Raw genomic sequence first — 26468 nt, forward strand, 5'->3', positions numbered from 1 at the left:
AAAAAATATTTGACGGATTTACCTACGAATTTGACAATATCTGCGGATTTACTTGCGGATTTATCTACGGATTTGACAATACTTGCGAATTTACTTGCGGATTTACCTACGAATTTGACAATACCTGCGAATTTACTTGCGAATATACCTACGAATTTAGGTAAATCCGCAAGTAATGTTAAATGTAGGTAAATCCGGAAATAAATCTGCAGGTATTGTCAAATAATTTTTTACAAACAGTAAAAAAAATTATTAAAAAAATAATTAAAAAAAAATTTAAAAAAAAAATGTAAAAAAAAAAATTAATTTAATATGTTACTGTTCATGTACGGACGGTGAATAGTACCGTCCGTACATACGGTGTCAAATACGGTGTAGGAGTACGGCGGTGTAAGTATAGCATTGCTGTATTAATATTACAAATGTTATCTCAGTTTTGAACATTAACACTGTCACAAATATATATATTTTTTAATGGTGTCTGTATTACATAACTAATTACTAAATATGAGTTATGATAAAAGATATAAAAATATAATGTATTTTTTTAAAGGATGTAAATATGCAATTAGCGTATATAATAAATATTCTTTTTATAAATAAAAATAGAGTGTGAAATAAGAAGAAAAAAAACTAAACTAAAAAAGGGAAAAAAAAAAAATCCATTTCGGAGTTTTTGTCTCTTTCAGTATCCATTTTGGATTTTTTACACACCTCGCACTCTCTTAAACTCAGAACTCTTCAATTCAACGTTATAGAGTATAGACTGTGCTAACCCGACCCGAAAAATGCCACCCAAATCGGAGAACCCGGTTCAACACACTTCATCCTTCACCGCAACCGACTCATCCTCCGCCGGATCAATGGATCCGATCTTCCACGTCATCCGCATCCTCCCATTCAGCTTCCTCCGTCCACCGCGTCTCCGTCTGAAGCTCCCGTCGATCTCCCTCCCCTCCTCCAACGTCGTCTTCGCCCTCGTCCTCCTCACCTACTTCATGGTCGTCTCCGGCATCGTCTACGACATCATCGTGGAGCCTCCCGGTATCGGTTCAACGCAAGATCCCTACACCGGTTCGGTAAAACCGGTTGTGTTCATGTCCGGCCGTGTTAACGGTCAGTATATTATTGAAGGTCTGTCTTCGGGATTCATGTTCGTTCTCGGTGGAGTTGGGATTATAATGCTGGATCTTGCGCTTGATCGGAACCGTGATAGATCTGTGAAGGTTTCGTATGCTTCAGCTGGTGTTTCGTCGATTGTTATTGCTTATGTTATGAGTATGCTCTTCCTTCGCATCAAGATCCCTGCTTATCTTAGCTGAATTTGAATTTCATTTTGTTGTTATCTTTTTTTTGATGAATTTTGTAGTTTGAATTTGTCTATGATTATGATAATTTCTGGCTCCCGATTATGATAGATTAGGGTTGCTGAATTTGAATTGAAATGTCTATAGCGACTTGTTCTGGATTTCTGATATTTAGTTGGTTTGGTATACTTGAAATTTGGGTTAACATTTTTAGCATAAAATGGTTGTGGTTATATTATGTGGTTTTTATTGTTTCTTTGATTTGCAATGATATCTGGGGTTGAATTTGTGATTTTGTGTCAATGTTGTTAAATAGCAACTATATTGGTGGTATAGAACTATAGCATAATGGAATCTGAACAAATAGTGTGTAGGTTTAGTACAAAATATTGTCAAATAGAGGCTCTAACAATGCTGTAGGGTATTGGAATTTGAACAAACCACTGTGATTGACAACATTGGTTTGTGTTACTTGTTGAGTATTAAAGCATGTTTGTCCAAGGGCAATGCTGCTTGGTGTACTATGGCATCCTTTTGTCTGGGTGTGTATGGATGCATGTTGTGCTACTTGGATGTTTTCTTTTGTTGCTGATTGCATTTGATTTGCAAATACTTCTTGTGGTGGTTGTTACTGTCTGACTAGTGACTATAGGTTACAAGCAATTCTGGTGAATGAAAGATCAGGCATGAAAAGTGGAGTGCAGATTTGTTTAAGGATAGACGGAGTGTGTTGTGTTTATGTGATTTCATTATATGCTTTTCTTGCTTACTTGAAGGACGATCCTGCTCAATCTCTGTCTAGTATGGAAGTATACCTCTTTTTTTTAATCTAATCCCTTTCCTAAGTTTATGCTCTCCAAACTTCTATTTTTCTTTTTGTAATAACATTAAAAGCCATACGTCATAGATACATAAGACATAGCAGTTCTCTAAAATGCACCCATCTTCATTGTCGAGTGACTCTAAGATCAATGGTTATTAACCATTCTTCCCTCATAAACTTAAATATACTTGATAATTACACACCTTTGCGTTGATTTTCTTTCTTCTGTTAACCTTTTGTACTATTGAAGCAAAGTAGGCTTTGAGATCGCTTGACGTAAAGGAAAACTCAGTCCTCCAAGCAAATAAGAGGTGAGAGACTCTGCTTTAAGATGGGAGATCAATGTGTCTTACCCTGCTAATATTTCTGAAAACATTTTTTTCTTTTCTAATTTCACTTGTGATTAAGTAAAATTGGTTTATGGTAGTCCTTTTCACTTATGAATTTGTCAATATAGCCCTGGTTCGAGTGGCACCAAGTCTCTTGGAGACAACTTGATCTCAGGAATAGTCTGAACCATGTTGAGGCTGGTTTGCCTCCAGTTTAAGTATTTTGACTTGAATGGAGCAGTTCCTTTCTCTATAAGAAAAACCTATCATCTTAGATGCCATATTGAAGCTGCAAATCCACACTGAGGCTCAGGTCTGTCAAATGAACTTGTGTTTTTACCCTTTTGAAAAAATCCACAAGTCTAGGAAAGGGTTAGACTTGTGGATTTTGTAGTTTTTTTTTTTTCACTTTGCTTTTGCAAAAAATTAACTGCACAATTTGAATCCATGACCTCTTAGTCATATATGGCAACAAATCTCTGCACCTCACACCAAGTCTTAGTCCTCCGTTACAAATTTTATCCCCAGAAAATTTGTGAAAGATATTTTTTATCTAGACTCTAGATTAGCTTGGGTGTTTAAAGTGCAAGGGCTACAGAACTGGGATCAGATGTGATGTGTTTGTACTTTGTATTATTTACTAAACTTTGGTCACACTGACATGGTTAAATACCAGTAGCAGAGAACTGGATAAAATGTAAACTTTTGGAAATCTTGAAGACTAGAGAAAATAAAGTATCACAGGAAATTCAAGAGGTCCGATTTTCTCTCACTCTTATTCAAGTTACCTCTTTCCCTTGTATCTTCTTCTATTACCCTCCCTTCCCTCTTACCCCAACTAATCATATCTCTTCTTCCATTCTCTTTTCATTGCCTACATTAGTTTGGGTTTGTCACTAAATTTCCTCCTATTTCCTCGTACCCTTGTCTCTATTGTCTTTAAGATTGAAGGTTCCCTTTTGTGCTCTTGTGAATTTTTAAGATATTGTTTTTTTTTCTTATACTTGTATACCAAGCTACTCTGTCATCTCTTATATATGCTTTTGCTCTTTAATGCTTGTCAAATGATACCTAAGGAGAAAAAAAATCCAGAAACATGGATTGCATTATATTTTAAGCTCCAAAGATAGGTTTGTTCATTGGGGGCAGAAGTATTCCATATTTTAACACTCTCTTGGTTTTGAGCTGTATGCACTGTGCTTAGCGTTTGTGCTAATTTAGTCGAATTACTAGCTGCTTGTCGGAATGGATAGATGAACTGATGAGATTGGTTTTTCTTTCTGGTGGCGTGCTTGCTTTCACTTACCGTTTGGTTGTTAATCCATTAATTCATTTCCTCAATCTCCCTAGAAATGCCATCAAAATTTAGCCATTTTGTAATGATTGTTGTTCGTCATTTAGAAATCCCATGATTAAGTGATTATTCCGTGGCTACTGTTGATCTCGATTTTCAGAGGCCAATGGACTGCTATAGTCTCTGCTATTCTTTAAATGGAATTTTTCTCATACTTAATATACCTGCAGCTTAATGATTTATGTTGTTTTAGACTTTCTCATTCCATTGTCGATGAATATTATCTGCGATGAAGCATTTATCTTCAAGCTTTAATTAAAATTAGCAAGGCGTTAAAGCATCAAATATACTCGGCCATCATAATTGCAACGATATAGAACTGTAAAAATGACTCAGTAATAAGTTATTAATTTACATTAGAAGAAGCTTAACATAAACAGGTTTAAGAATTTTTACAAACCCACAATTTTCAAATCCATGATACACGAACAATATTCTTCTCATTTACAATAGCCATGTCCTGATTGTTGGAATTCGAAACCAACAATGCTTTAAAAACTATTTTAACCTGCAAAGAATTTATACATATATTTTACAAAATATTTTATGGCGTCGTCTTAATTGAAAGAACGGCGGGGTGAGAATAGGCGAAGAGGTGACAACTTTCCCATGAAGCCTGGTGTTGCAAGACCATTCATTGGCTGATATTGAAGCATGCCAAAACCTCTGTGTTCTGTGTGTTTTCCACTTCTATTGTGCCCATTGAAGGTTCCACATTTCACCATCCACCATCTCTTCTTGGTTGAAACTTTATTGCCCGAGTTCATTTTGTGGCACATATACTCCTTCACCACATGCAATCCTTGCTCCACCACCTCAGGTGGAGGCGAACTAAGCGGGTTTCCCTCAACGCTTAGCTTTTGAAGCTTCTGGAGGCACCCAATGGAGTCAGGCAATGTTTTGATACTGTTGTAGCTAATGTCCAATTCAACCAGAGACAAGAGGAGCCCTATGGAGTATGGCAGGGACTCCAAATATTGAAAGTTTTGACTCACATTTAGGGTTTCAAGATTAATGAGGTTCTCGAGGTTGTCGGGGAGACTCCTGAGGCAGTTCAAACGCGCGTCGAGAACCTTAAGGGCCGTAAGGTGAGAGGTGGAGCTAGGAAGAAATACCAGTTTGTTGGAGTTGACAGAGAGTTTCTTGAGTTTTATGAGCTCAAAGCCTATTGTGTCTGGCAGCATGCTCAACTCGTTGAAGTTCACATTCAATTCTTCCAAAGCTCTGGTTGGTCAAAATTCACACATACGCATGCAGTTAGAAAAAAGAACCATGTGCAAATTACCATCAATGCGAATATTGATATACACATATATATGACCTCACACAGTCACACTTATGTATTGAGTTTTTAAATATTTGTTTTTTATCTGATGGTTAAATCAGTTGAAAGTATTGAATAAAGTATTGTGATAAAATATCAATTTGCATCAATTACGTTATTTTCCTGTTTGATTTGCGTGACTTCATATGATGATGTGAAAGTAAATATGATTAGATATGGTAACAAAAAAAGATTAGATATTTATTAAAATATGGTAACAAAAAAAGATTAGATATTTATTAAAATATTGGACAGCCGTATATTTCTTGTTTATTTTTCAGCTGTTTACGTCTCGATTATAAATATAATGATTATTCGCATACTAGCCGTCTACCCGTGCGATGCACAGATAATTTTTAGTAAATTAAATTATTGTTAACATAAAAATTTTAATTTAAAATATATTATTATTAATATTTGTGTTCTTATATAAAATTTTAGCAACAATTTAACAATTTGTATGTTATAAAAAATGTATAATATACATTTTTGAACAAAATTAAAATATTTTAAAAAAAATAGTAAAAATTATACTTTACCTCATTAACCATATTCTATACCTTAAAAAATATTATATTTTATTCCACTAACCACGTAATAATAATAATAATAATAATAATAATAATAATAATAATAATAATAATAATAATAATAATAATAATAATAATAATAGTAATAATAATAATAATAATAATAAGAAGAAAAGGGAATTGAATAGAACTAAAATGATAATAAATAAGCACTATAATTATAAAAAAAAGATATTATTAAATCAAATATCAATTAAATTATAATTATCTTTCAAATATCAATAATATAAATATAGAAAAAAATTTAAAATTTTGAATTTAATCCAACTCGGATTAAAAAATTGAAAAGAACACAACTCAAATAAATAATGTAATTGAAAATAATTCTCTTATCCTTATCCATGACACCTGTAAAACTAAAATAAGAATATTTTTTAAATAATGTAATAAGTAAATAAGATTTGAAAAATTAAAAAGAATAATATAATTGTATATATAATTAACCCTGCACCTTGCAGGAAGCTAGAAATTTATAGGAATGTTGTACATATTGTTAAAAGATTGGTGATAAGTTAATAAAATAAAATATAATTAACCCTGCACCTTGCAGGAAGCTAGAAATTTATAGGAATGTTGTACATATTGTTAAAAGATTGGTGATAAGTTAATAAAATAAAATAAAATAAAAAGAGAGAACAATATATCTAAATAGAAAATTCTGAGAAAAATACAATTGAAACATGACTCTTTTATGAAAATTATATAGAATTTTTCTCACAATATACATATCTACAAAATAAATTATTTATAAAGAATAAAAAGCAATGATAAAATTAGATATAAAAAAACACGATGGAAAAATAATAGTAAACTGCAAATATTTAAGAGAGAAAACTAAAAAAATAAAAAATATATATTCAAAGTTAGTATCTTAAAAATTAATTTTGTTTTAATTATTAATTAATTTATAAGTGAATTAATTTTGGAGGGAGTTTTGGAGGGAAAATTTTAAGAAAGAAGTTATAGGATTATAATTTAGTATGATGATGAGTAGATAACTTGTAGGACCCACTAACGTTTTATTAATAGTATCTATAACTTATTTGAGAATTTTTTTTTGCTAACAATTCTTACATTCATTTAGGTTAATTAATTGTGATATTCCACCTACCCATTTTTATGTTTATTAATTACAATAGAAATACCTTTTTAAAAAAATTCTCAATTTTAAAAAAAAAATTTAAAATAGCTATTAAACAAATATTTCTCATTTGAAACAATAATATATGTTTTTTCTTCCAAATTCTCAATAATATATAGTTTTGGTACAAATAATTAAATATATTTTATAATTTTTATCAAACAATGAACTTTTAAGCCTAGTCTTTATTAAATTTGAGTTTTCAAAAAAATTCAAAAGTTTGTGATTTTGTAGAAACTTAAATAAATTTAATTAATTTTTTAAAAATATGTAAAAAACAGACAAAAACTTTTTAAAATAATTATTCTTTTTAAAAATAAATTTTACAAATAAATCTTAAAAAAGGATTTAAATGTTTTTCTTCAAACTAATTAAGATCTAGAACTAAGCAATTAAAATTTCAATAAATAATCAGAGGTTATCAAGTCAAATAAAATTTTCTTGGCAGTGAGACATGCAAGGCACAATACTGAACATGAAGTTCTTCTAATAAATGTAACACCTTAAAATTTGAAGTCAAATAATATATATGTGGAAAGAAAGTCATAATACCTATATACATGCACAGACGAAATATGTATATAGTATAATATAGAAAGGTAAATTAACTTCTTCTTAAAAAAAGCAAAGATAAATTAAAAAAATATACCTGCAATTTTCAATGGTTGCAGGAAGAGATTCAATGAAGTTGGCAGAGACATTCAAAACTTGGAGCTTGGAGAGACAACCAATGGAATTTGGGAGAGATTTGAGCTGGTTGGAGTGCACGTCTAACATCTCTAAGTTCAATAATCTCGCAGTTAACGACTCCGGAATATTCTGTCACCATTAAATAATAAAAATTTCAATTATATATTTAAATAAATTTATTAGAATTAATACATATGTTTTTTCCGTATAAATATATATTGATGTCAGACGCAGCTTCAAATCCGCGACATCTAAAACATGTATGAAAGTGTAATTATGGATACATACCTTTAGGTTGTTATTAGATAGGTCAAGCTTAGAAACGAGGGCTAAATGAAGTGAAGATTTTGGAAGTGAGTCCAAGGACATGCCACTCAAGTCCATAACTTGAAGCTTCTCTTCTTCTTTAGGTTTTTTCATTTCTCTTCTTTTCACCGTATTATTCATCTTCACCGTAAGCTGGTTATGGTGACCGTGAAGTTGAAAGTGTTGTTGTTCAAACATGGAAGGAGATAGATAGTTAGATAATATGAAATTGTTAGGAGAGAGTATTGGAGATATATAGAGAAGGAGGAGGAGGAGGAGGCAAGTTGCAAGTGGGGAAGAACTAAAAGTAAACAATATATAAATATTAGTGTGTAAAGGATGTACGGATGAGCATTATGGATTCTATAATAAAAGAATAATTTTACCAAAACAAAATTCATAATAAAGATTAAGGAAAAAAAGATCATCGAGTTTGACTCATTAATAAATTACGAGCAGACAAACGGGAATGTCTTTCCTATTTAGATCAATTCTGTAAAAATTCGTAAAAAAATAGAGTAAGTGAGGCAGATATATTTGAAGATCCGGGTTTTAAATCTTATTTTGTCCCGCAAAAAAATAGAGGTGGAGCGGAAGATCTGGGTTTAAAATCTTATTTTGTCCCGAAAAAAATAAAGGTGGAGCGGAGCAGATACGCAGGTATTGATCATTTTTAGTCTAATTTTTTTTTTAAATTGAATGAAAAATCGTTTGCTCGAAAAAAACGGGATGGAAACACTAAAAAGTACAAGCTTAAAACCTTGGCAGACTCATAAAAAAATGCGAGAAAAACAAACATGTCCGATGGGTCAGATCCGTTTTGTCACCCCTATATACAAGTGAGTAGAAGGAAAAAAATTATGTGTGAACTTGACAAAGTTTTTTAACTAATGAGATTGATGACTAAAAATTTTATTGGAGGACAGACAACTTTCAAAATTGATTTAAATAAAATGGTTAAACATGAAAAAACATATTTAACAATTAACATATTTTTATAATATAATTTAAACAGTTTATGTAGGTTGATAAATATTTATATAGGTTGATAAAAAGCAAAGGTTTATAAAGCAAAGGTTTATAAAAAGAAAGCAAAGGTTTATAAAAAGAAAGAAAAAGAAAGTGAAGTACAATGAAAGTACAACCGTAGAGTAAGGGTTTGTGTGCTAAGCCACGTTCCTCTCATTTTGATTTTATCGACCTACTATGTTTTTGGTTATTATTTTATGAAAGTCAAAAAACTATTTTTCTAAATAAAACAAAAATATTAAAAAGTCAATGACTGCGTAATTGCTTATTCATGATAAACACCTCTTTTTCTTATAAAGAAAAGAAGATAAACACCAAACTGGTTTATGGTGGAAAAAAAAAACACAAACTAATGAAATGACGGTAGGATTTTGTATAAACTATCGTATATATTATTATATTTATTTGTTGTCATTTTAAATATTATCATGATTTCATTTCTAATTCATATGTTTATAATTTATATCATACTTACATAAAATTATTATTTGTTTTTAATAAATAAATAAGTAATTGTAATTCGAGTTTCAATGGTATGTGAAATTTATTTCATATAATATATTTAAATATGAAATATAGACTTAGAGATGTTAAGAACACATGATAAGCTTGAGTTGTCTTAGCTCCATTGTAATATTATTGAGGAATTACTTTTTTCTTTATTATAAGGTTTGCTCTCACACTTTAGCGAAAAACTAAAATTATTCAGAGAATATAGAAATTTTTTTAACGCGTCCTATTCATACACAATTCATTTGTTTTTGAATCATATACTAATATTAAGTCAAAAATAATATTAAAATGCATCTTCGTATAACATATAAAAATGCACTTTCAGACACGTTTTTAATCCAATACGCACCAAAATCTCCTCTTTCCTCACCTCTCTTTACTCTCTCAAATCCTCTCTCAACTATCTCAATCTCTCAAACTCTCTCAATTTACTTTCAAATTTCTACTCTCAACATCTAATCAATCAAAGAGCTCAACATCAAACTCACACTTGTTAAGATTTTGATTTCTCTATATATTTTTTTATTTCTCTTTACATTTGTAGAAATTGAGAATTAAGTAGTGTAATAGATAGATTATTTAGCTGATTGATGTGTTTGATAGGTAGTTTAGATGAACAATGTGTTTTAAGCATGTTTGATTTCCAGGCATTTTCTTATTTTTATGAGTTGTAGGTTAATACAAAAACGCACTTCTGCATTTGATCAAAATTTGATTTTCCATTAATTCGGAAATGCATTTTGGTATTTGGTTTGTCTGCATTATTTGACTTTATTTTCATTGTGTTTCATATGAATAATGCTTATGTGTTTTAATTATAGGCATTATTACTGACAAGCAAGCTAGATAGAGGCTCGACGGAGTATCGCAACATGCATTAGTTCGTAGGAAAAGAGCCTGACTCTCGTAGGCCCCTATCGGTTAGGGGTGGCAAACAGGCATGTCCGCCCCATTTAGGTCCGTCTCGTAAAAGTCCGAAAAAAAAAAGAGGAGATGCGGGGGCGGACATAATTGAGGGTGCAGACCTAAAAATTTGGCCTGTTCCGCAAAAAAGGACGATGGGGCGGGAAATGCCCGCGGACTTTGCACCTTTTAGGCCTAAAAATGTAAAATTTTATGTGAATGCCCGCAAAAAAGTGCAGGAAAAACGAGCATGCCCAACAGACCGAGCCCGTTTTACCACCCCTATTGTCGGTTCTAGTTCGTTTGATGTAAAGCCGTCAACTTTTGGGGTTCATGCATCTCCGCCGTTGTCTTCCTAGAGGAGGTAGGTGTCACCTCATGATGCCCCTGAAGAGCCACCAGTCCATGTTGAAAAAGTGTTGTGTCACGGTCCAGTAGTTATAAAGAATTTTTTTGGCACGAAAGGAAGTGGTCGTGGTATGATTTAGGGACTTTTCTGACACGTTTAAAAGACAGAAAAACTGACGCAACGAGGGTTGACAATTTTGACGAAGAAACAATGCAGCGGAGCTCTGGAACAAAGGTTTCAGCCATTAAAGACCAGATTTCTTCCTTAGTTTCATGTATTATTCCTATAGGGTGCGTTTGATTTGCTAAAAAACGAGGTACTAGACAGAACAATTTTTTTTTTGTACTCTGTTTGATGTATAAACTAATCATGGTACTAGACAAAACTATAATTTCTTGTCCCCCACTAAATCATGGGACAACTTTTTATCCCAAGCACTAATTATCAAAAAAATATCAAAATATTAATTTTTACTCTCTTTCTTATTATTTAATATTTTAATTCATAAATATAATATTAATATTTTATATATAAAAAAATGTTATAATAAAAATTATAGTGTATTTCTTCGGTTCATTGACATATCAAATAAAGTAGAGAAAAAAATCTCAATTTATTAATTTTCTTCTCTTCTCATTATCTAATATTTTGATTCAAAAATATTAATAAAAAATATTATATAAGAAATTATATTATTTTGTCTGCTGCATAAACATATTAAATAAAGTAGAGTAAAAAAACTATTTCTTCATCTTTTTTTCTCCTTATTATTTAATATTTTGATTCGTAAATATTATATTTTATATATCAATAAATAATATTATATTAGAAATTATATTATTTTGTCTGGTGCATAGACATATCAAGCAAAATCGGAAAAATAGTTGTCCAGTCTAGTAACCATCAAACACAGTACAATATAAAAAGTTGTCTTGTACTGTTCTGTACTCTATAGTACTGTTCTATCTAGTATTTTATATTTTGCAAATCAAACACACCTATAAACTTATTGCTATGCATTTCTTGAATATGAGTAGTTAAGTTACTTTTAGATCAAGTCTTATTAGCTGAACCTGAATGGATTTGGTTGGACACATGTTTGATTTTGTATTATTTGCATGAATTGATATAGATTATAATTTTTATTAAGTTAATCTCTTGTGTAAATTTTTTCATGTGTTGACGAACGCATAGATCAAACCTAGATTTATAGGGATTACTGACCCTAACTTAGTGTACATGAACTCGATTAACTGTTCCACTTAATAATTAATTTAGGAATAAAAAATTATAACTCGTGAGTTAATGTTTAACGTATCAGATTAGTCTGTTTTAACTTTGAACTGACTTAAGGGATTAGGGAGTTGTAGTGTAAAATAGTGAGTTATACACTAAGAAATTGGGTAAACCGGTCTTTGTTAAATCGTCATAATTTTTTAGAATTCAATTTAGCCAAGTAGACACCTTCATCATGAATGACATACAAAGCACACGAATTAAGACCTGGTTGCCATTTAATCTGATAATTTTCCAACATTTTTATTTATTTATTTATCCTGTTTATTCAAAATCCCTGTGAAACCTCTAGTTTTATATTTTAAATACATGTTACAATTGCTTTTTTAGAATACAACAATCTTCGTGGAGACGAATTATTTTATTACCTACAACAAGTTTTAGTACACTTGTTAGAATTTCACACTTACCATAATTGTGCCATGAAGTGCTTCGAGAGAGAATGTCTTACAACTTGTTAGAACATCTTGTTTAAGACATATTGCCTACAAAATATTGCCAATCAGATACAATAACACAAACATATAGCCACTCATCACCTTTTCATAAGACAAACATATGTACTCACTACAAGAAAATTGACTTTCGGTGACATTCAAAAAGTGTCACTAAAAGTCAATAATCTGTAGGTAAATGTCTATTGGACTTTGAGTGACACCCACACTTGGCGTCAACTTTAAGGGGGTGTAGCGTCATCATTTATCTCTTCCAAGACTTGCTCATGCCCTTTATCTATGTCATTGGATTGAGCATCACCCAAATCATATACATCTCTAACTTTAGCATGCACAACGACTAACCAATCATTTTGTGTTTTATTCTCCACATAGAATACTTTCTTAACTTGAGAAGCAAAAATAAATGGGTCATCACATATATCATTTCCTGTATGTTGCAAGTAATTAAAATTTACTAATGTCAAACCAAAATCATCAATATTGCATCCCTTATTTATGTCAACCCAATCACACTTGAAAAGTACAATTTTATATTTTCCTGCATAATCCAACTGAATTATATCTATCAATGAACCATAGTAGTTTATTTCTCCTTCCTTAGGGTGTTTGTCTCGTGTACTGGCATAACTTTTGGTCTTAACAGTAACACAAATTCCACTATTTTGAGTCTTTAAGCACCTTTCCCGCTTCTTTGTATGAAATCTAACCCCATTAACAATATAGCCACTATAGTTTTTCACTACTTCTAATGGCCCCCGTGCTAACCATTTGATTTCATCTGTGACCATAGTACTTCCTTGTTCTTCCAATCGTGCTACCTAATACAATTAATGTTAAAATGATCATGAAAAACAATAAAATATTGATAATGGAAAAAACTTTGGAAAACTTACTCTTTCGCGAAACCAATCAGAAAAAGTTCGACTGTGAATTTTTTCAATATCATATGGTGATAGCCGACGATTTCGACTACGTCTCTTGATAAAGTCAATGTGTTCTCTAAGAAAAATACCAAACTAAAATTAGAGACATTAAACTTCAAAAAGAGTATAAAACAAAACATTTTTACCTTTGAAAGGGGTCAACATTAGTGTTGTTGAAAAGCACATATCTATGTGCTTGTAGCAATGTTTTTTTATCAAGAGAAACTCGAGAAACTCTTTTCCTTTTCTTCACTTTAAACCCAACAAGATTTTTTCTCCCCAATGGTCTACCTCTAGGATTAAACACATTGGCATTTTCTACAAAAGAGGAATCATCATTTCGACTAGGTCGACTAAACCGTGTTTCCACCGTAGAGAGATATCGTGAACAAAATATCAAGCATTCGTTAGCTAAATAATCCTCTGCAATAGAACCTTCCGAGTATGCTCGATTACGAACAAATGACTTTAGAGTAAAAAGGAACCTACAAAAATATTTTTAGAATCAAATAAGAAAATGTTGTTTTCCTTTATAAACTATAATGATATTAACTAACAATAAAACTACATACCTTTCAATTGGATACATCCATCGATAATGAATTGGACCAGCAATTTTTGCCTCATATGCCAAATGGATTACCAAATGCACCATTATAGTGAAGAAAGATGGAGGGAAAATCTTTTCTAATTGGCACAATGTTTTAGCTATTCGATTCTCCAAGTGCTCCAAATTATGCTCACTAAGCACTTTACCACATAGTTCTTTAAAGAAATGACAAAGATCACTTATCACTTTACTCACATTGTTGGGAAAACAACCTTTCATAGCAATAGGAAGAAACTCTTGCATTAAGAGATGACAATCATAACTTTTGAGACCAAATATCTTGCATTGTTTCACTTGCACACGTCTTGGAATACTAGAAACACATTCATCAGAAGATTTCATATTCTTTAGAACTTCCAAGAAAGATTCCTTCTCATTTGATGTCATTTGATAACAAGCTCTAGGCAAATACTTTCTACCATTGCTTTGATGGATCCTTGGATGTAGCTGACTTCTTATGTTCATGTCTATAAGGTCATAACGAGCCTTATCATTATCCTTTGATTTTCTTTCTAAATTTAATAATGTACCAACAATGTTATCACAAACATTTTTTTCAATATGCATCACATCAAGATTATGACGAAGAACATTATATTTCCAATATGGCAATGTGAAAAAAATGCTTTTCTTTTTCCATGGGGACAACATCCCATTTTCATGACTTTCCAATTGTCTCAGAGCAATATTTCCATTGGGTACCTCAAGAGGAGCTCTAAACTCTTGGTTTCCATCAAAATGTCCTTCATTGTATCTCCACTTATGACCAGGCTCTAACCAGCGTCGATGACACATATAAGAAAACTTTTTACTATAACACAACCATTTAGACGCTGTGTTAAGACCACAACATGGACAAGCATATCGTCCTTTAGTACTCCAACCTGACAAATTTGCATAAGCAGGGAAATCATTAATAGTCCACATGATTGCAGCATGCATTTGAAATGACTCTCTTTTACATGCATCCAAAGTTTTGACCCCAATTTCCCATAATTCCTTTAATTCTTCCACAAGAGGCTGCATATATACATCAATATTATTACCAGGGCTTTTTGGACCAGGAATAAGCAGCGAGAGTATGAAATTTGGTTGCTTCATACACATCCACGGAGGAAGATTATATGGAATCAAGACAACAGGCCAAGTGCTGTGAGAAATTGTCATGGTTTTGAATGGATTAAAGCCATCGGAAGCTAAACCTAGTCGAACATTTCGAGGGTCGCAGGAAAAATCGGGATATCGATGATCAAAATCCTTCCAAGCAAAAGAATCTGCTGGATGTCTCATGAGTCCGTCTCTAGTTCGACTATCTTCATGCCATGTCATGAAAGAAGCAGTTTTTGATGACATAAAAAGTCTTTGTAATCTAGACTTAAGAGGAAACCAACGAAGAACCTTAGCAGGTATTTTTTTTCTACCTTCAACATCATCAGAGTTGACTTTCCATCTTGAGATGCCGCATGTAGGGCAAACATTAGTATGAGCCAAATCCTTCCAATACAATATACATTCATTAGGACAAACATGAATTTTTTCATATGATAATCCCAACCCTGAAATAATCTTCTTTGTCTCATAAAATGACTTTGGCAATGTATTTTCTTTTGGAAATGCATCACATAACAACTCTAGCAACATTGAAAAGCTTTTGTTTGTCCATCCATTTAGGCACTTTAAGTGGTACAGGTGTACAATAAAGGATAGTTTGGAAAACTTACAACCAGGATAAAGATTTTGTTCTGCCTCCTTCAACAACTTAAAGAACTTATCAGAATTATCACCCACTTCAGATTGTTGAACATTATGTTCATTTATGAATGTTTCTGGATCCACATCCTCCATATTTATATATGCATCATTATCATCACTATTTGTATGCATTGAAAATGCATCATGAATCAATGTATTCATGTCATGATCAAACTCGTGTTGTACTTCAGATGCACTTGCAGGATTTGAAGTGCTAACTTTCTCACCATGAAAGATCCAACGAATGTAACCTTTTAGAAAACCTCGACTGATTAAGTGTTCGTAAACATCCATACGAGAGCGCTTCTTGCAATTGACACATTTAGTGCAAGGGCATAAAATTTTTCCATTTTCTGACGAATTTGCAAATGCGAAATCAAGAAAGTTTAAAATACCTCTAATGTACTCCTCTTGAGTTGCAGAGTTGTTTGATATCCAACTCTTATCCATTTGATAAAACAAACTGAAAATATATGGTCATATAAATTACTAATTAGAAAATAATAACATTAAAATAATATGCAATAACATTTACCTGGTCAATCCAATGAGTTGCAGAGTTTATATTTTTTGTTGTTTGTTCTGTTTGCATGTGACAGCACTCAGTTCCAGACTCCAGTAACCCACACTTCTTCCTCAGTGTCACTGTCACAACAGCTTTGAAGGTGTTAAGAGAAAATATAAAGAAATGTCGCTGTCAGCCATTGAATACTGGATCAACAGGTTACACTCATCTAGGCCGAGTAACATATAGAGACGGTTCAATGACACTTTATATAGCAAAATCTCTATATTTTTCGATTCATTAGTGTTATTTAAATTTAAAAAAAAAAACTGACCAGAAAATGATGGTATAAAAAGGCTCTAGGTTCCCACGATATGATTTCAACCCAACTTTTACTGTCATCATCTTGGCTTCTGCATAGAATCGAAGAGAAAGAGATGTCATACAGAGAAAAAAAAAACAGTAAAATGAGTTGTAGTAGTGGAATTGAATAGAAACCTGAGAGTGTTACTACGAGAGATGGAGTTGAGGTGGTTGAATTTTGGGATACGGGGAGTTAAGAGAATGAGAATGAGGATTGTGAAGATCACAAACAAGATGAAGATCAATGTCTGAAACGTTGATAGTGATGGCTTACGAAGTGCTGCGCGAGAATGCCTGAGTGTTACCATAACGGTTTCGGATGATGAAAGAATTGAAATAGAGTAAACTAATTGAATTGAATTGAATTGGAAGAGAATGAGAATGGGAGGTTTTGATTGTTAATAAAAAAATTCTTTTCTTTTTTCCTTTTGTGAAAAAGGTCGCAAATTTTTCTCTGTACGTAGCAAAGTTACAGTATTTCCTCAGTGGCTGACCTTGTTTATATAAACTACAATCTCAAGTTGAATAGGCAGATGAATGCAAAGATAAGAGCTGACTTAGAAAGACCATTGAGTTCTAAAATGTAAGAACAGAAGACACTTGCACTCTTTTATAAAAGGATTTCTTGCAGTTGGCATTTTCAGTAGTTGTGATCTCAGCTGTAGGATCAAGATCGGACAGCTCAGAGTTCAAGTTGTATTTTTAATCTGATTTGATGAATTTTAAATGAGTTGTCCAATCTCCTTCCAACAATCGACTGCAGTGACTACAATATTTGATAACTGCAGAGAATTTGGGTCGCATTCTTTTCATGCTAAAAAAAACAGCACAGCATACAAATTTCATTGACATTCATGACCTATTTCACATCTGCTGCCAGTTTAAGTATACTTCCCACTCTTTCATGGCCACACAGAATGAAACCACACTACCAGAACATATCAGAGAAATCCTTATTTAGAATGGCTTCCATTAAAGAAATACAAAAAGAAAAAAGAAATTTGATGAATCAAATAAAACAACTAACAATGAATGGACCAAAATGATTAGCGATATAACTAAAAATGACTCATGACGATAAAGATTGATTTGAATTTCTAGTTACTCACAGCATATAAAACGGAAAATGTTTCAGACTGATTCAAACTCCAGTCAGTTGACTCATCGGTTACGAAGTATGGTGTAGTTACCATCAGTAAAGCTCCAAAGAAGTATGAATATGCTGTGACAGATAGGTTTGCAGGATACTTTTTTAATAATGGAGCCTGAAACAATTCATGATAATAAATTAAACATAAAGATTTCACATATAAATTAACCCAATATCACCATTAATTTTATAAAAAAAAAAACACTTAAGTAGCAAGCACAACTAATATGATAAATAAAGAAGTTTTAAACGACAGTGGTGATTATGCTAATAAATCATTGAATCTGAAAACAAGAATGACAAATTTCGGAGGTCGTCCAACAAGACACCGATATATTGTCAAATGTCACTTTACTTGTATGGAGATAAAGGGGTTAAAGGGATCTTCATTATCACTGTTAGAGAAAATTAAGGAAAAAAATGACCTGTTTCCCCTATCTCTATGTTTATACTAAGAAATAAAGCACACCGCGGGAGGGATACGCCTAGCCCAATAACACTTAACTAATGGCTATTTCTGAAAATCCCCTCGAGCTGGAGTATATATGTATGCTAATCATGCTCAGCCTGTTAGAAATATAGTCTATTCTATTATTGTTGAAATTTTTTGGGGGTATCTGCATCTAGTTCTCCTGTCAGAACATGTCAAGTAATAAGAAGCCTCTATGGAAACTTTTCATTAATGAAATGATATATACCTCAATATGCTTCAATCTTTCATGAAAGAGTGTAAAAAGTTATGTTGTATTTCATTTTGGACGGATATCATTTTACATAACTCATATATCTGTAACGTACAAAATTTGTCATATAAATTGAATTATTGTTGCATTTTAAATTTGAGCTACAACATAGTATGAAAGTTATGTTGGGGCAAGACAATCTCAAATTAATATGCAAATTTATTATCATTTATAAAGTATGAATTATTAGATGGGATAAAAAATGAAAAACAATAGCACTATTCTCCAACCATAAAACACAAACCTAATTTCAATGGCAGGGGTAGCACATGTGATTACTAATGTATGCAGATTAAAAGAAAATTAGCCTCTCTAAAACTTGAGACATGAAAACAGACACTGCATAAAGGCTTAAATAGTACTTCGCCACTAGTCACTAATATAAACAAAAGCTCCTATTAGAAAGAAACTCTCCTAACAATCAAATCACTATTAACATGAATGATTTCCCCACTTTCCTTCTTCAATCATATTCTCACTCACTAACATAATTGAGTCGACTCTAATGCCACAACAGTCACTAACTTCCTATTCACAGCTGAGTGGTTGAGCTTAGGCACAAACCCATAGTCCTATCATACAGTTAGAAAGAGCAACTTTGATCTCGACCCAAAAAAAGAGCAAGAGAATGCGAGGGTATGCATCTGCCGACAAAATGCTTGGTTTGTGAGTTGATGCACACACTAACATGCATATCATATCAAACTGTGATCACTAATTATATATCCTGAGCCTCTGATGAAAATGCTCACCATAATTGTGCAACTACTTAGTTTATGGATCATGGCATCTAAGACACCTTTTTTATTATCCCTTGTGAATCCTTACTTAGAATCATATAATTTTTGTCAAGTTTGCAAATATCCCCAATTGCATCAAAAACATCCACCAACAAGTGGCTAATAAAAATAACCACAATTATATCAAGGTTATTCAGACAATTAGTCTATTCAAAATCAAAGTAATCTCAGCAATCACAAGTTTCAAAATATTAAGAAGAAACTTCTGATTTTATTGATGCTGAGCCACTTCTAATCTTAAAAAATACAAAATATGGTAACAAACATAAAACATAATCATATAATGAGAACCTCCAATTCTAGTTTAATTCGTGTTAGGCTGAAGGATCCAATTCTAATCTTAAAAAATACAAAATATGGTAACAAACATAAAACATAATCATACAATAAGACTTAAACAAAGAGCTCCAGTAAAAAATCCAACAAATTCACCTAAACTGATAATTTGATCCTAGGAAAACTTCAAAAAACAAACTCTCTTAATTGCACTCCCAGCAAAGAGATTCCAAAAACTGCTACAAAACACACTCGTTTGCCTAAAACCAAAAGCTGTAACTAAATTTTACCATTCTATGACACCAAGAAATCCTCTAAGCATCAAAGTGCTAAAGTAATAAATCACAAACCTAATTGAAAAATTAGACAAACAATAAATCACCTGAACTTGAAGATATGAAACTCAGATCAGTTTTTGGTTCTAAATCCCCAACGTACTCTATACCTGAATATGAAAATGAAAGATAAAATAGATGAGTTTCAGAATTGGAAAACCATTTTTGTGATTGAAAAAGGAATCTGAAACTCACAGTGAATGAAAGATGAAAAAGGAATCTCACAGTGATAGAACCATTTTTGTCAACGATTTGTGTGAACGATTGAACATTTTCAATTTGAGGGTGAAGAACGATTCTCGATTTCAGTGTGAAGAACGATTCTCGATTTCGGGGTGAAGAGCGATTTTCGATTTCAGCGTGAAGAACATTTTTGATTTTGGGGTGAAGAACGTTTTCGATTTAGGGTGAGAAACAGTTTTCGATTTTGGTGTTAAACTTTATTTTTAAATAAAGTTATATAAATAAAAGAGAAAAGAGTATATATATATATATATATATATATATATATATATATATATATATATATATATATATATATATATATATATATATATATATATATATATATATATATATAAAAGGAAAAAGGTATTAAATAGAAAGATAATTTAGTAATAAGTAAAAATTGTTATGGTGAGAATAAATTAAAATAATTTTTTATCTATAATAATTGTTTTACAATCTATAATTAATTTTTGTAAAAATTAATTTTTTTTAAATAAGTTTATACAAATAAAAGGAAAAAGAGTATAAATATAAATAAATGGAAAAATGTATTAAATATAAAGATATTTTAGTAGTAAATAAAATTTTTTATGGTGAGAATAAATTAAAATAATTTTTTATTTTTATAATCTACAATTTATTTTTGTTAAAAATTATTTTGTGAGCAAAAATAATTTTTGTTTAAATAAAAAAAATTATTTTAATTTTTGCTATCATAAATAATTAAAGCATTTTTAATGAAAATAGTAATATTTTTTTAAAATATAAAGTTAATTTTGATTGCTTTAAGAGTAAAAATCAATTATATGTTTTTTTGTCTAATAGGACAATAGTGATAGAGTAAAGCTGTAGGTAAAAGTAATATTTAGTGATAAATATTAATGATAGAGTAAAACTGTAGGTAAAAGTGGTCTTTCGTGACAAATATTAGTGATAGAGTAAAACTGTAGGTAAAAGTGATATTTAGTGACAAATAGTTAGCCATCACTAGAAATGAGTGTCACAATATGGCATTTTTTTTGGTAGTGACTCCATGTTCTTAAGGCTAGTACATAATCTTTGCCACGATTGTTGTTTGATTCTCTAGTATCCAAGTGGAGTATGATGAATACCTTCTCACTTGAGGGGGGAGTATTAATCACATTTAGGATTATGTTATCTTAGTTAAGCAGTTAAATAATTTAGTAAGCTAGTTGTTCTTTCTTAAAGAAAAATAATAGTTCATTTAAACGCAAGATTTGGAATCATAGCATGTTCACATAGTAAGCAACTTGTCACCTATAGAACTCAACCGACATCATCCTAAGAAAAAATATTCCAAACACGCGACTTAAAGTTTTAGGGACACAAAAGTCTATCCTTACGATTTTATTTATACAGACAAATTATAAAGTTGCATTGAAAGAGACATTTATGTTAATGTATTCTCAACTATATCAACGAATCTCGGGCAGTTTATTCTCTCACACAAAAAATGTTTCTTATTATAAATTACAATAATAAGGACAAAACTCAATACCTGTTTCCTTTTCAATCATTTTTCAACACATGAAATGGGTATCTATATATATCCAGTCCAAAAATTATCTATATCTTTTGTTTTGTTTTATATAAAGAATCTAATTCGTACAGTACTATACAAGACAAATTATCCTTTTGCTGCAATATTATTTATATATATTTCGTTGGAAGTTCAAATTTCAACGACATTTTCATTTAAAAAGGTTCGAACAATATCGTACAAGGTACAAAACCCTATTACGAATGTGATTGCATTTTTTTATTGAATATAAGTCAACCATTATTATGATAGGCTTGAAAATATAAATGACAACAAAATTTTGTTTTCTCAGACCATCTACAATGGTTTCAACACTCAACACCCACTTTTTCAACTCCCAACACTCCACATCATTTTCTCTTTCTTCCACCTAATAACTCAACACCCATTCAACTTTTACCCTCTCCAATGGTTTTTCACTCAACACCCTACCCCACCACTTTTTATTTTCATATTCTTATTTAAATTTTATTTTTATTTTTATGATTACATAAAATTACAATTATCGATTAAAATTAAATTAAAATAATAAATACTTAATAATTTATTTTTTAATTTTTTTTTAATAAAAACAAATTTTATTTAAATAAGTTGTTTTTTTTATTTAATAAAGACACTTAACTTCAAAAAAAACACTAATAGAAAGATAATAATAGAGAAAGATAGTGAAAAACTTGGTTTTTTTTTCTGTGTCCAAATCAAATGAACCAAGTCTCTATTTATAGAGAAAAAAAAATCATGAATTTTGGTAAAAAAAAAAAATTAATTTGCAACGAAATAATTGAGTTCAAAGTATTAAATGGATAAAAATCTGGCCAGCCAATCAAGACCAGCCACGTCAGCCCCTGCGTCAGTTTACATGGTGTTGAGTTTTCTCAACATCTCTCTCCTCCAACACACACTCAACACTACACCTCACACACCATTGCACATGATTTTGTGGTGTTGAGTTCAAATAAACCCACCATTGCACATGGTCTCATGTTTCGCATCAATGCGTTTTAGAATGCAAGTTACTTGTAAGAGTTATATAATTAGTTTTAATATGATTGATTAATTAATTATATATTGACAACAATTATTTTTAAATTATTATACATATAAATTATATAAATTATTATACATATAAATTATATAAATTATGGTTGGTTGTTATTATTCTTGTGGTACTGAATAGAATATCAGTTGCCTAAATGTAAAGAATTCATCTAATGCATTAGTTAGAGCCTTCAATGTGTTGGAGTTGGAGTGGATGATTAAGATTAACAATTCAAACGTTTAAGTTAATAGGGTTAAAGAGGAGAAGATACATAAATGAATGAATGAATGATATCTATAGTGGTGTGTGATAGAGTTTATATTGTCGGAATTAAATTAATAACAATTAATCACATATACACGCTTTATATGTTATAACATATATTTTAGCGTGAAATAAAATAAATAAATGAGCATACGATTACAGGATCTACGACATGTTAGTCTGTGAGATATTATTATAGGAATATTTGGACGGATCCAAGGAGAAAACTTTCTAGACCCGACAACAGTAATTCTAAAACACAAAAAGTGTAGAGACAAATGACTAAAATTTGTTGGCTTATTGATCTTTATCATCCGGTACTCTTAATGTCTTAAACACTTTTTAGATGGAGAGAACATATACTTTGTCTATAGCTAGTACGGTATATTGGGGGATCATTGTTGGTGATTTTAGTATCATCAATGTATTTTGGTAATAATGTGATTTACTGTAGGCCGATGCAATTATGCGTTAAGCTTGAAACGAGTTAGGGTAGTGCGGAGTGCACGCTCGTGGAGCCAAACGTGCAATTGAATACGAATAATAGAAACGGGGTTCCAAGGGGCGGAGCCCCTGGCGGGGTGCGGGGCAGCGCCCCGTGATCAGTGCATATTTATGCACATTCTCCTATATTTTTACTTAGGCATTTCTTTACTTTACCTTGGTTATTTTTCTATTTTAATGTGTTTTTATAATTTAGTTTATTTTTGCCTTTATTTGATTTTCGCACTTAATTTTCAGCATTAGCAGTCTGCACTAAAATGATCATAAGTGGAGCTCCGGGAATCCGATTGAGGCGTTCTAATAATCGCCGGAAAGCTAAGAGAAAGAGCTACAACTTTCGTGTTGGAGTCAAAGTCAGATTCGGAGCGCATATTTTCCAGAATTTCGTTTGAAGCTGCAGCATTAGTTTTATTTAGTTTTGGATCATTAGTTTATGGGCTTGGGTTATGTTTTTGACCCAGTTTGAGTTAGTAGAGAAGAAAACCTTATTTTGTTTTATAAGGGTTGGCAGCCGCTAGAATAGGAGAGAACTTTTTTGCCACAAATTTTACTTTTGGTTTCATGATTAGAATGAAGAACTAATTCCCGAATCAGTAGGATTAGTCGTTTAGCTTATTTTGATAATCACTTAATTTACTCTGTTTTATAAATTGATTCTAAAACAAACCCCCATTATCGTTTTTATTGTTAGTTAATAAAATCAAGAATCCTTGTGAGAACGATATCCGAGTTGTCGTTACCGCTAAACTACGTTTTCAAAATACTCGTTTTTGATCCGTGCGCGACAGCGGATCAAATTGGCGCCGTTGCCGGGGATTCTTGTTGTTATTAACTGATATTAGAGTCATAGGTTTAGTGTTTTTGCTTGTTTTTTTTTTGTGTTTGTTGATTTTCAGGGTTGCAATACCGGTTGCAGTACAGTGATAAGTTTTCCAGCATATCGGGTAAGTTTTGAAACCTACTGTTTCAATTTGCTCCAATTTTTTCCCAGAAAATCAGAAAAAAATCGAGGAACAGTACTCATTAAGAATAGAATTCAAAAAAATTTCGACCCTAAAAATCGCAAATTCCTCTTTTTTCTATTTTTAATTAATTTTTTACTTTTTTCATAGTGTCAAAAAATTCCAAAAAAATTCTCAAAATTTTTATTTTTCTTCATTAGATTAAATTTTGTGCTTTTGTATTTTTTGAATTTATTTTAATCATATTTGTTTTTTCGTATAAAAAATGGGAGACTCATTGGATCAGTTGGCTTATCTTATTAATTTGATGGAAGCAAGAGAACATCAATCGTGCTATCAAAATCATATTCCACTTGTGATTTGTAATATTTGTTCTTCAAATTTTCATGGTAATGATGCATGTCCTATGTTGTTAAATACTAATTTTTATGGTGAGGCCCAAATGGTAGGTGATCTTCAAGGACAATACTCATACATTGAAGAACAGCCTATTTGGCCATATCAACAATTTCAACAAAATGCATCATTGAAAGCTGACACACAATCATATTTGGAAGAAATTATTAAGGAAATGGCTGAAAATAATAAGAGAATGACTGAATATAATTTGCAATTTCAACAACATATGCAATCTATATTTCCAGTTAAAAAAGTCCAAGGTGAACAAATAATCTCAGGTGTCCATCAAATTCAAGAGAACGTGATGTTTCATGATGATGTACAACCTGTTGCATCATTAGAGTTAACACGATGTGATACCAGTCTTGATGAATTTCCAGGTGAGCCCATTAAAACAGTGTTTGTTTCATATGATGAACTCATAGAAAGAAACAAAAATTCAAGTGAATGCATGAAAGAGATTATGCCACAAAATTTATTGAAATATGATTTGGATGAATTATATACTTCTCTTGAAGTAGATAACTCTCTTGAAATTTTTGCTTGTGAATGTGGTGTTTGTAATGTTTGTCTTGAGATCAGTGCAGCCATTTCAGGTGAAGATAGTTTGATGTTGACAACCACTTGTGCAGAAATTCTAGCAAATTCAACAACTCTTGAATTTGACACAAAAAATGTGGATTTTTGCCATAAGCAACCATTGTCCATAGCGGAATTTTTTTGGGTGGAAATTCTAATTAAGCCACACAACATGGAGTTATCTTTCACCATTTGTGCATCTCTTCCACCTATTTTATCTGACTCACAAGCTAAATGTGGATTTTCTATTTTTCATACTTTGGTTATTGCAGGTTTACCATATGTGCAGACTATTCCTCCTAAGCCACCAGATTTTTTACTAATATCCAAGTTCACTTGCTATTTACTTTTTCCTGTTTCATGTGTTCGTAGTGCAGAAAGGCCTCCACCAAAACCACCAGACATGAAAGTTACATTCCATCTCAACCCTTCGGGTGTGTTCTTTCCTCTCTCTCCTCTCTTTTATTTTATGTTTGTTTCTTTCATTGAGGACAATGCATGTTTTAAGTGTGGGGGAGAGAATCATTTATTTTATTTCTTTTTGTTCTTTGTTTTGTTTTCATTAAAAAAAAAATTGCATTTTTGTTGAAAGTTTTAGACTATAGATTAATTTGAGGTTGGTTTGCGGAGACTTGGGAAAAATTCATAAGTTCGGTATCGTTCTAACACCGTAAGTCTCCTGCATATGGAAATTGATTTGAATTTTTTATTATGTTTTAGCCTTAAATTCTCATTCTCTGACAGCTCTTGAGTAGTTTATTTCAGCAGTCGGCACCATCTCTCACACACTTTACGCAGGGAAGCCGATGAATATAAGTGAGTGTTCCGAAAAAAAGAAAAAAAAAAGAAAAAGGTAATACACCTTATAAGTTTGGTGATCCTCACCCGGTCACTTAACCCAACGGTTGTGTAATCTTAAAAAAAAACAGTTTTCAAAACTCTTTGTTAGTTGGTTCAGCGGTTTCTGGTGCTGAACTTGGTAGGGAGGATTAGGGTCCGATCCCCCGCAACTACATCTGAGTAAGCAAAGGGTTATGCCACACAAGTACCGGAACCCCGTGCA

The 26468-nt window shown here is 31.6% G+C and overlaps 3 protein-coding genes across 6 annotated transcripts; 1 reads left to right on the forward strand and 2 right to left on the reverse strand.

Annotated features, from left to right (window-relative positions):
- Positions 1-679: 679 nt before the first annotated feature.
- LOC131640529 (uncharacterized) lies at positions 680-1502 on the forward strand. Its single transcript, XM_058910930.1, has one exon. The coding sequence runs from the start codon at positions 789-791 to the stop codon at positions 1320-1322; it is 534 nt and encodes a 177-aa protein (XP_058766913.1). The 5' UTR covers positions 680-788; the 3' UTR covers positions 1323-1502.
- A 2678-nt stretch (positions 1503-4180) lies between these two features.
- LOC131640528 (plant intracellular Ras-group-related LRR protein 6-like) lies at positions 4181-8162 on the reverse strand. The gene is made up of 3 exons (XM_058910929.1): positions 7847-8162; positions 7518-7687; positions 4181-5037 (listed from the first exon to the last, which is right to left on the reverse strand). Exons 1-3 carry the CDS (start codon positions 8060-8062, stop codon positions 4371-4373), a joined length of 1053 nt encoding a protein of 350 aa, XP_058766912.1. The 5' UTR covers positions 8063-8162; the 3' UTR covers positions 4181-4370.
- A 4294-nt stretch (positions 8163-12456) lies between these two features.
- LOC131640535 (uncharacterized) lies at positions 12457-20302 on the reverse strand. 4 transcript variants are annotated; one of them, XM_058910937.1, is made up of 10 exons: positions 20095-20302; positions 19917-19979; positions 17675-17830; positions 16701-16845; positions 16537-16615; positions 16233-16342; positions 13908-16160; positions 13482-13820; positions 13306-13411; positions 12457-13230 (listed from the first exon to the last, which is right to left on the reverse strand). In XM_058910937.1, exons 7-10 carry the CDS (start codon positions 16145-16147, stop codon positions 12631-12633), a joined length of 3285 nt encoding a protein of 1094 aa, XP_058766920.1. In that variant the 5' UTR covers positions 16148-16160; positions 16233-16342; positions 16537-16615; positions 16701-16845; positions 17675-17830; positions 19917-19979; positions 20095-20302; the 3' UTR covers positions 12457-12630. The 4 variants fall into 4 exon arrangements, with proteins under 4 accessions (XP_058766920.1, XP_058766918.1, XP_058766919.1 ...); XM_058910935.1 differs by having other exon boundaries at positions 20065-20302; XM_058910936.1 differs by lacking the exon at positions 16701-16845 and having other exon boundaries at positions 20065-20302.
- Positions 20303-26468: the final 6166 nt, after the last annotated feature.

This window comes from Vicia villosa, unplaced genomic scaffold (genome assembly GCF_029867415.1).
Source record: "Vicia villosa cultivar HV-30 ecotype Madison, WI unplaced genomic scaffold, Vvil1.0 ctg.003184F_1_1, whole genome shotgun sequence".
Classification (NCBI taxonomy): Eukaryota; Viridiplantae; Streptophyta; class Magnoliopsida; order Fabales; family Fabaceae; genus Vicia; species Vicia villosa.